Genomic DNA, 11,698 nt, shown 5'->3' on the forward strand with positions numbered 1-11,698 from the left:
GGCACACCTGTGAAGTGAAAACCATTTCCGGTGACTACCTCTTGAAGCTCATCAAGAGAATGCCAAGAGTGTGCAAAGCAGTCATCAAAGCAAAAGGTGGCTACTTTGAAGAACCTAGAATATAAGACATATTTTCAGTTGTTTCACACTTTTTTGTTAAGTATATAATTCCACATGTGTTATTTCATAGTTTTGATGCCTTCAGTGTGAATGTACAATTTTCATAGTCATGAAAATACAGAAAAATCTTTAAATGAGGTGTGTCCAAACTTTTGGTCTGTACTGTATATATACATATATATATATACATATATATATATACACACCCACACATTTATGTCTGCATTTGAAAACTTTGTGCACACTGATCACAAAATGAACTAGTTTACAGTCATTGCTAGTATTGATATGACTGTTTTGCCAGAGCTGACGCATTGCTTAAATATTTAATTTGCAAAAAATGGCTATTTATTTGGGCACTGAACATTACAATAAAAAACGTAATAAGTACACTGTGCAGCCATCACATACTGAGTGACATAACAGCATAATGCATTGCAGCCGCATCGGTTTCATTCCTATACAGGTCTGGTAAGTAACATGTTAACACAGGTAACTCCTTGGCAGCCCTTTATAAAATAAATATTTTACAGCAGCCATAACACAGATTATTCTTTATTCAGAAGAGGCTCCTGAGTCTGTGATGCAAACATGCCCAGCATGTACTGTCCTTTACATGTAACCTCTGCAGATACCTACATGACTGATGATCTGTCGGTGGATTGTGTCTTCAAGAATTTTAGGGCAGTAGTAAGAATTCCTGGAGGAGGCAACAGAATATACAAAACGGGCACATATCCCCTTTACTAGATAGTCAAAGGTAAAACCTGTGCTTAAAACAGCACATTATGCCCTGATGGCATTAATGCTTTTCTTTATGTTGTATCATGATAACGGTGATAAGTAACCAATGGCTTTACTCAAAAATTGCCCCTGGGACAATTTCCCCATAGTAATAGCGTTGTCCTCAAATGTGTTTTACAAGGGATAAGTTACTAGGATTAGTAATGCACAGCATATTCTAGGTTGAGCTACATTATTTCGATCACATATGTGACACCAAGAGAAAATACTGGAAAAAATGATGCCATTTGAATTAGCCGAACAGTTCAAAATGGCTTGAATGGCCCAATTGTTTCAAACAGTTAATGTACACGGTGCAGGCTGAATTTACTGTTTTGTGTATAATAAAGAGTACGGTAATTGAAAAACAAATGTTCCAAAACATTTAGCCCCATCAGCCACCTGAGCTAGAACCAATGTATTTTGGGGAGAGTGCAAATACACATTTACTGCTTTTCGCAATTTTACAAGATGTCTTTTTTTTCTTCTTTTATTTTCTTTTTTTTTTTGTGTTCTGTATAAGTCGTCATCTTCTTTTAAGCAAGTTTATATTCATTCTCATAAGAATGATCATTCACCAACACACTGACATTCTACAAACTATTGCCGGTTTAATAATTACTTCCAATGAAAAAAGCACATAGCAGAGTATGGTGGCTCTATCCAACTCCTTAGTCAAGCAGTGAACCTCGATGGACACAAAATTTCCTGACGCTTTCAAGGAGATGAAGGCCCGATGTAAAGCTGAATCCATACGGATTAATTCATATTCACCAAAAGAAACTGTGAAAAGAAGAAAAGAGTTTTCTTACAGTTTTATTGATGAATATGGGACTTAACAAATATTTCATGCTTCATAGTCAAGCTAATTTTTCCAGGAACTGTAAGATTTTTCTGATAAAGCAACATTTAAATCAAACTAAAAAAACACGGTTGGTTTAGAAGTATCAAAAATAGTTGTACAAAAATTGAGCTAGTTAAATATATGCTGAAAATGTAAAGAGTAGAATTAATTGGGAATATTAGGAATTAGGAGCAGACAACAGTACAGAACAGGGAGACGACCAACAGTCAAAAGCCATTTTATTACTTTTTAGACGCCAGTAGAGCTAGAAACAACATTCCCAGATAGAGATTTTAATTCCTCCCTTCCTGAATTGGGCAAATCCATTTCACATATTTGAGGCTTTATTGCTTATTTGAAGAGAACAAGTAAATCAGTTTGATAATTGATCAGTATGGGCTAATAACCAATCAATATGTTCATCTATTTTCCCATTTGTATGTGTGAATATGAGACCCTTTATGTGGCAATGTTGTATCCAATGAGCAGATACTAAGCAGCACTAATTTCCTTAGGCATCTGCAGTTTGAAATCTTTTTTATTTCAGGGGCTGGAGTTTTAGCTGGAGTTTTTTTAGTCCTTTCATTCCCATCATACACAGATACAATAAAAGTCTTCCAATCTACTTTACAATGAGAGCACTGAAAGGGAAATGGGCATATTCAGATATTTCCCACAACATGAATGCCTTCCAAAATTGGACTGTGGGAAATATATTGCATTGACCACATGTCTTCTACGGTGAAGGTAATTACTGGGAATTATTTTAAGGATTAAAGGAGTTCTCTAGGCTTAGTACAAAAGTCTGCAGTCACTCTGTGTCTACAGACGGCTGACCGATGACAGCGAGCGGTGTGCATGCTGTCATGATTTCCCCGTATTGCTGTTGCGAGTGGGTGGTCATGTGATGTGCGTACTTGCGGTCATGTACTGACTAGACATGTATGGCTTCTCTAAAAGTCACTTCTATGAAGAGAAACTGAATGTGTCTAGTCAGCACATACATGCGTCACTTGACTGTCCGCTCCCTAGGGCAATACAGGGAGATCATGACAGCATGCTCACCACACGCTTTCACGAATCTGCAGTCACATAGAGTCTGGACAACTCCTTTAACAAAAAATGTTCTGTCATACAGTACCAAATTATTATTGTTAATGATTAGTGTTGAGTATGTTCTATTAACCATTTCGCCGAGTATGCTCGGGCCGAGCTCCGAGTATTTATAGCTGCTCGGTGATATCGCTCCCGTGTGCATGATTTGCAATTGTTTGACACATCTATTTCTTACACACTCCTCACATGTAATAAAGCTGTCAAACAGTTGAAATCATGCACAGGGGAGCGATTCAACCATATCACCGAGCAGCTATAAATACTCGGAGCTCGGCCCGAGCATACTCGGACAGAACATACTCGCTCAACACTATTAATGATCATACAATTGTTGGAATTGTTATGCTAATGTCTATGGCCATCTTAAAAGAAAGGGGAGGAAAGAAATGTATATGTACCTCTAAAATTAAACTTTTCTTTAAAGCACACTGAAAAACATACGAGTAAAGTAAGGATAGTGGGGTAAAAGAGCTGTCTATAGATGGCTAGTCTGTTTAACCCATAGTAGGAAAAAACTGTATCACTGTATCAAACCACATCAAGTCATAAATACCCCAGAAAAAGAATCTGTCAATGTAGAATAAGGTTTGAGCAGCAAGTTTGTTTATATGGCATGTACTTAACATTATGAATATATGGCAAGTTTTTGTTTAAAGTATGTTGAATAAAAGTTATTATACTATCTCAAAACATTTAAACAAGCCAATTCCACTCAAAAGAAAAACTATAATATTTTTGGTATTTCTTTTATATTACAAATATATACATGTGTTTGTTTGTTTATTCATTTTATTCACTCTGATACATTTGAAGTGAGCTGTATGACCTACCATATGTAATACATACAGAAGAACTGACAGCTTACAGCTAGTGGGAAGTGAAACTGCTTACACCTTCTTATGTGCTCCGTGAAAATGGCACTTGGAATCTGATTTGTTGCTCTAGTTCGATCAGCACTTAATGTCACAAATAAAACTAGTATATGGATATAACCCACATTTTTTTTGTATGATAAACTGAAACCAATAATGTAATGTTCCACCGTCTAGTGGTTTTCTAGGGATTCTTTTCCGTAACGGCAGTGAGATTATGGTTATGGTTGAATTCAAAAGGGGTCGGGATAACATTTGTGAAACATATGATATTGCAAGTACTAAATTACTGTAGATGGGTCAAAGGATTCATTCTGCTTGACTTAAGTGTCAGTGGAAAGTAATTTTCCCTTAATGTGAGGTTTTCCTCTTGTGTTTCAGCTCTCCTTTGGATCAATGCTGTGGATTAAAGAAGCACTCCCATCAACGTTTATATCCTCTTAATATATTGCAATCATCATATTATATAGCACTGTGTACTTACAATTGCTCATTTTCCCTTCTACCCAGTTAATTCTTCTCTTTTCCATTAGATTTACAACGCCATATGATTTAAAACAGACTAGTTGAATCCTAAGCTCTATGTAGAAACAGGAAGTCAATTTCCCCACATAACTCATCATTAGTACTACAAATATAGGTCACTGAAAACACTTTGTAGTTCTAATGATGACTCATGCAGGGAAAATAGACTTCTTGTTTCTACATAGAGCAAAGAAGGATTCAGCTAGTCTGTTTTAAATCACGTGATGCCATAAACCTAATGGAAAATAGAAGAATTAACTGGTTAGGCAAAATAAGCAATTGTAAGTACACAGTGCTATATAATATTATTGCAATATATTAAGAGAATAAAAACGTTGATGAGAGTGCTTCTTTAACTGGTCAAACTTCAAACAGTTGTCTTTTTAACCTTACTATGGTATTATGTTTTCGTGATTTACATATTTTTAGGATCCCTTCCAGAAGTCATTAAAAAGGAACCTTTATTGTTTATTTTCAGAGACCAAAAATTGTGGTCATGTGATGCTCACACATGCAAAACTTCTTATAGAACAGTTATGTGACAAGATTGATTTTCATACTTTAACGTTAAAAAGGATCTGTCACCAGATCTAACAATATATTCTGTATACATCCTTAAAAGATCACCTAGCCCTGATGAGGATGGTGTACTTACTTGGCAACTCCATCCCAGAATGACTCTTCAACCCTTCCTGTACACTCAAATCATTCAAACTACACACTGTTAGTCCAAGTGTATTCAGGCTCCAAACTCTATCTGCGCCCACCTAGCTTGATTGACAAGCACTTTTCACTGTCTTCCTCCTGAATTCTGGCACATGCTCAGTAGAAGATGCAGGCTCCATAGCACTACAGTAGGAAAAGGCCTGTCTCCAGCAGCTCTTTCAATGTATAATACCAGTGTTTAACACCTGCTGACGCCAGAACCAAGGGTAAGTCTGCATATATGTACATTATATCTATGATACAACAAGGTAGATTTGCCCAGACTGTCAATCACAGTCCTGTGGGCACCAAGGAGGAAATAAAACTGTATGTTGATGAAGCACAAGCCCCCTGAACCACCCGCTATAACATGATTTGCATATTAAAGGAATAAACTTTTTTTTAAAGGACAGAAGAAGTGTAGAAATCTTCCAAGTACTGTAAGGAGCGATTACTGCACCTGACACTGGTGACATATTCTAGTGCTAGAGCCCCTTTAAATAATGAAGATTCCCTTTTACCGACAATGTATAGATTGTGAAGACTCTGTAGAACTGACACAGATAATTCTGAAATTGCATTCTTTGTCATCCTACAATGAGCTTTATTTGCTGGTAATCTTTTAAAATGGTAAGTTCTGAGATTTACAATAATACATTCTAGAGAACTAAAGCTTCTGGTGCTATATATCATGGCACGGGATGCAGCCGAAAAGACAGTTAAAATGAGATTGCGAGAAAAGTCCCACTGGTCACGGACTCTCATCAACTTGGGTATTCTCAGCAATGTTTGGCTATGAGCAGCTGGCAAACAGGGTTCTTCTTGCAATGCTCCTTTCAGGCACAGTATGAAGGACCAAGAACTCAGGCTTTGACTTAGAACCCACTAGCTTATCCATTGTATAGTAGTTGCTGCACCAAGATTGCACAATATCCGCTACTGACAGGATAGTTAATAACCTGCTAATCACTGGGTGTCCAACTGCTAGGACCCTCACTGCGTCCTTGAACATCGCTCTGGAGTCCTCCAGTTTGAAAGGAAACCACAAATGGAACAATCATTACTGTATTGAAATGGAAAACTCCAGAGCCTCGTTCTTGAGTTCGGTGGGGGCCCAAGTGGTAGGATCTCCAGCCATCAGCAAGTTATCACCTATTCTATCAATGTTCATACAACCCATTTTAAAGCCCTTATATTGATTTGTGCTGTCATTGTTCATTTGTGTTTAAGGAACCCAATGCTATATCATTATTACATTTCCTTATGTGATAGGGAAGAAATGACAGATTACAGTAGATAAGCTTTCCATAAGAGCACACTTTTTCTGTACAGCGATGCAGTCATCTAATACAAGGAGAATAGGAGACCTTGCTTGGGTGTCGCTATCATAAAAGTAATAATTAGTTTAGAATCCCAGGTTTTGTGGCAGAAGCTAAATCTTGGTGACACGTCAGCTATAGGCAGTTGCATCAAATAACCATCAGAAGAAATGTCATTATTTCCTATTGTGGTCCCTGTGGGTGCAGATTTAGCATATCAGAAATAATGACCTTTCACAGCCTGCGACAAGTCTGATAAATTCTTTGTAGTTTCGGCACATGACTAGTCAATTCCACAGATTCTAACCCTGTTTTCTATAGTAAATGATAGTAATTCTAGTGTCTGCCCCTGTGCTGTGTATTCTAAGGTTTCTTCTCCATTATTACATGGCATAAGCATTAGCTGTTTTTATTGTAATGATATTTTCTTTATTAGTAGCGTACATTAAATCCATAAGCCTGAGGTACTTTGTTGGCATCTATTTAAAGAGAAGCTTTTATGAAACTACTAAGTTGGTTCCATTTCATTCAGTACTTTCTCTAAGTGATGGAAGAACGTGAGACTATCGAATGTGCTGGAAATGACGCCCAACAAAAAGAACAAGGCAATGCATTTTTTATAAGAACAAGTGGATATGGCAGGTATGGGAATCCTTCATCTGGTTTCTTCCTGTAGATTTTTTTGTTGACATTAGTAAATAATCGCATATCCTGTTTATTTTCTACCTTAGTGTGAATTTGGTCATTTTGAGTTTGCCTGATAAATAGAAATAAATGCCATAGCGTAATGAACTTTCTATGTTCTTGTAACATGAAATCATGAACCCCTCCTATTATGTATTCAGCATAAAATAAATCTAATTTTCACTTTAGTCAGGAAAAATTTATTTAAAGATAAACCACGTAGATAATTCTGCATATATATATATAAAATATATATCTATATATAGATACATATGTAAATGTATAGATATATTTATAAATATATATGCCAAATAATCTAACTTACCATAAAATCTACAGTGAAATACAGTCATTTTGTAATACAAAAGGTTCATGCTTTATATATACATATTCTAATCATATATATTCTAAGCATGAACTTAAAACATTGAGCAGAAAAACCCTCGTGTTAATAGCCAAAATCTGAACAGTGTTTATCCAGTCAATACAACTGTGATATGAAGAGAAAAATTAAGGAATTAAATGTTTTAGGAAAATAAAAGAACAAATTAAATAAAAAAACATTTTGCGATTCCCCCTATAGTATGAAATATTATAACAAGCAGAAATCTCTCAGGCGCTTAAAGTCCAAAGATATCATTGTCTTTTGAGGAAAAGTCCTGTCTTGAGGCTATTACGATACGAACATGGTGGGATAAATTACATTGCCCCCAGGCCAGTGACTTCTGAGGAAAGCCTATAATATGGAAAGAAAATAGATGGGGGAAAAAGCAAGAAAGGGAATTCTTCTCACCATTAAAGAAAATAACACTCAATTACAACCAGCATAAAAGAGCAGAGAAATGCAGGCCACAAATTCTTACAACAGTTTTTACTTCAGAGTTAATAAACCATAAATACAATAATTCAGAACATTGCACAGCAGTTATTTGAAGCTGTTAATAGCCGGGGCGTCATTGTATTATATTCTGTTTTTCTTTTATATATATATATCTATATATGTACAAAACAGAAACACTTCAGTTAAACACAATTTGTAAAAAGAGTGACTTTTAATAATGGTTACAATGTCATATTTAGTGCACTAGTGAGAACAAACCTACATTATACAGAAATGACACATAATACAAATTGGTACTGTCGCCGGCTCTGTACAGTAATACTGCTGTTCCTTCTTATGGGGGGATTACATGACAGCCCCTTCGAGTAAACATGGTTTAAACACTGAATATCAGAAATATATATTGCATTTGTATGATACCATAATTCTAGTTGCAACTGAGTACAACTGAGTACATATCTGCTGTTAAAGCTATGATACTTTGAGGAGCGCAAGTTAGTGAACATTGCAGCTCTGTAGTGCCTGTACCTTGGAGATTGGAGGTAACCATGCTGTATGTCTAATTCAGCACTAAGCAACACAGAAGAAAACACAGAAAGTGAGTGAAAAGAAACACAAAACATGATTCCAACTAGTTCCAACAATGCAATGAAGAACATTATTTCTAATGGAAAAGAAGTATTTGACTAAGTGTCCCCCGAGGCTGCATGCTCCAGGATACTCCATGTAGCCTCTAGTAATCTGTGACTGATGAAACTGATGCACTCACTTAGCAGCCATATTACAGCCACAAGTCCCAGCCCGAACGTGGGTTCTGTAACCTGAACTAATATCACAGAGATCTATGGTGCTGTTAGTTTGGCTCAGTAGACTCGCAATCAGTCCTGACCTGCAGCCTTAATAAATGCACCCACATTACGGGCGCCTGAATGGAGCAAACAGGCTATTTGTCGAGAGTTGTAAGGTTTTATAACCATTCAGATTAGTGTTTCTGCATGAACATATATTAATGTGAGGCAGATATAATGTTCCTACAGATGAGTATGTCACTAGGTCTTAGTGGAAAACATCTTTTTATCCTAATGGTGGCAAGTGCAATTGGATTGTCCATTCTGGTGAGGATGTAGAAATATAGCTGAGCACCTAATGTTCCCTCACTTGGTAGTTTGCAATGCTGTGAAAATATGTCTGTAAGAGCAAAAAGCGAGGGATTGTGGCAGCACGCTGAATGGCCATAGGACTGACTCTGGATATTGTAAGTGTACAGGGCATCTCTAGATCTACCTACGAGACGTGTATATGGACAAGCTTCAGCCTTCTTACTTGATATTATATTCCAGTGTGTCCATCATTTTAATGTAAAGGTAACTGATATGAGGACAGCTCAAATGGCAACTCCAGCTTTTCTTAATCAATAATTTAATGTAGATTTTTTATATCTTTGTGACCTTTTTTGCCATTTTTATTGTCACACTGAAAAACAAACCATTTAGGAAAAAACTCCCATTGCTGCCTGCAAACCACTATCAAGTTTTTGAAAGGATCTTTTAGGCCACGTTCACACGTTGAGTATTTGGTGAGTTTTTTACCTCCGTATTTGTAAGGCTCAACCAGGTGAGCAACAGTCAGAGGAAAAGTATAATAGAAACACGTCACCACTTCTGGATTTATCACCTACTCTTGATTTTGGTTTACAAATACTGAGGTAAAATGCTATAATACTCGAAGTGTGCACGTGGCCTTAAGGCATCCCACCTTAACGCTTTCCTGACCTGGCGATTTTTGTTTTCTCCTCCTGTTCTTACAAAAGCCATAATTTTTTTTATTTTTCTGTCTCTATGGTTGTATGAGGGCTTGTTTTTTGTAGGACAATTTTTTGTTTTGAATGACACCTGACACATTAATTTCAGCATGCAATTTACTGAAAAAACAGATACATTTCATAATTGTTTTTTGTTTGTTCTGTTGTTAAGGCGTTCATTGGGCGGGAAAAATGACCTGGCAGTATGATTCTCCAGGTCAGTACAATTACAGCGATACCAAATTTGTACTTTTTTATTTAAGTGGTGAAAACATTTTTGGAGATTCACTAAAGAAATTGCTTGTATCGGCATGTTCAGAAACCCGTAATGTTTTCATTTTTAAGTTTATGGAGCTTTTTGAGCTCTTGTTTTTTTTGAGATGATAGTTTTATTGATACCACTTTGGGATAAGTACAATGTTCTAACTGCTTCTTATTGCACTTTTTTTGCGGTGTTGCAGCAACGGAGAAAACCACAATTCTGGCACTTCAATCTCATTTTCTTGTTACACCGTTTAACAATCAGGTTAATTTATTTTATATTTCGACAGGTCTGACTTGTATGAACATGGTGATAGCAAATATGTTAGGTTTTTTTTTTTAATTTTTTCTTTTTAATCGGGGAAAACGGGATGTGATTCAAATTTGTACATGTTTTTATTTTTTCTTCAACTTTTTTCAGTATTAGTCTTCTTAGTCGTCTGACCAATTATAGTATATAATGCAATATCACAGTATTGCAATACAGTTGGGTCCATAAATATTTGGACAGAGACAACATTTTTCTAATTTTGGTTCTAGACATTACCACAATGAATTTTAAACAAAACAATTCAGATGCAGTTGAAGTTCAGACTTTCAGCTTTCATTTGAGGGTATCCACATTAATATTGGATGAAGGGTTTAGGAGTTTCAGCTCCTTAACATGTGCCACCCTGTTTTTAAAGGGACCAAAAGTAATTGGACAATTGACTCCAAGGCTATTTCATGGACAGGTGTGGGCAATCCCTTCATTATGTCATTCTCAATTAACCAGATAAAAGGCCTGGAGTTGATTTGAGGTGTGGTGCTTGCATTTGGAAGGTTTTGCTGTGAAGTAAACATGCGGTCAAAGGAGCTCTCCATGCAGGTGAAACAAGTCATCCTTAAGCTGCAAAAACAGAAAAAACCCATCCGAGAAATTGCTACAATATTAGGAGTGGCAAAATCTACAGTTTGGTACATTCTGAGAAAGAAATAAAGCACTGGTGAACTCATCAATGCAAAAAGTCCCGGGCGCCCACGGAAGACAACTGTGGTGGATGATCGCAGAATAATCTCCATGGTGAAGAGAAACCCCTTCACAACAGCCAACCAAGTGAACAACACTCTCCAGGAGGTAGGCGTATCAATATCCAAATCTACCATAAAGAGATGACTGCATGAAAGTAAATACAGAGGTTTCACTGCACGGTGCAAGCCACTCATAAGCATCAAGAATAAAAAGGCTAGACTGGACTTTGCTAAAAAACATCTAAAAAAACCAGCACAGTTCTGGAAGAACATTCTTTGGACAGATGAAACCAAGATCAACCTCTACCAGAATGATGGAAAGAGAAAAGTATGGCGAAGGCGTGGTACAGCTCATGATCCAAAGCATACCACATCATCTGTAAAACACGGCGGAGGCAGTGTGATGGCTTGGGCATGCATGGCTGCCAGTGGCACTGGGTCACTAGTGTTTATTGATGATGTGACACAGGACAGAAGCAGCCAAATGAATTCTGATGTATTCAGAGCCATACTGTGTGCTCAATCCAGTCAAATGCAGCCAAACTGATTGGTCGTCGCTTCATAATACAGATGGACAATGACCCAAAACATAAAGCCAAAGCAACCCAGGAGTTTATTAAAGCAAAGAAGTGGAATATTCTTGAATGGCCAAGTCAGTCACCTGATCTCAACCCAGTTGAGCATGCATTTCACTTGTTAAAGACTAAACTTCAGACAGAAAGGCCCACAAACAAACAAACAGCAACTGAAAACCACCGCAGTGAAGGCCTGGCAGAGCATCAAAAAGGAGGAAACACAGCGTCTGGTGATGTCCAT

The 11,698-nt window shown here is 37.0% G+C and overlaps 1 protein-coding gene across 2 annotated transcripts in view; it reads right to left on the reverse strand.

The window, feature by feature from the left end:
- Window positions 1-267: 267 nt before the first annotated feature.
- Window positions 268-11,698, reverse strand: part of LOC141265411 (poly(rC)-binding protein 3-like) — a 1,492,220-nt gene continuing 1,480,789 nt past the window's right edge. The window contains exon 18 of one of the 2 annotated variants that reach the window (XM_073678474.1): window positions 268-1,686. In XM_073678474.1, coding sequence (XP_073534575.1) covers window positions 1,674-1,686 — 13 coding nt within the window. In that variant the 3' untranslated portion in view covers window positions 268-1,673. Of the gene's footprint in view, window positions 1,687-7,281; window positions 7,705-11,698 lie in introns of those variants that run through there. The other variant, XM_073678473.1, reaches the window with a different exon arrangement.

Source organism: Phyllobates terribilis, unplaced genomic scaffold (assembly GCF_046119375.1).
Source record: "Phyllobates terribilis strain yellow unplaced genomic scaffold, ASM4611937v1 Scaffold_4__5_contigs__length_816908805, whole genome shotgun sequence".
Classification (NCBI taxonomy): Eukaryota; Metazoa; Chordata; class Amphibia; order Anura; family Dendrobatidae; genus Phyllobates; species Phyllobates terribilis.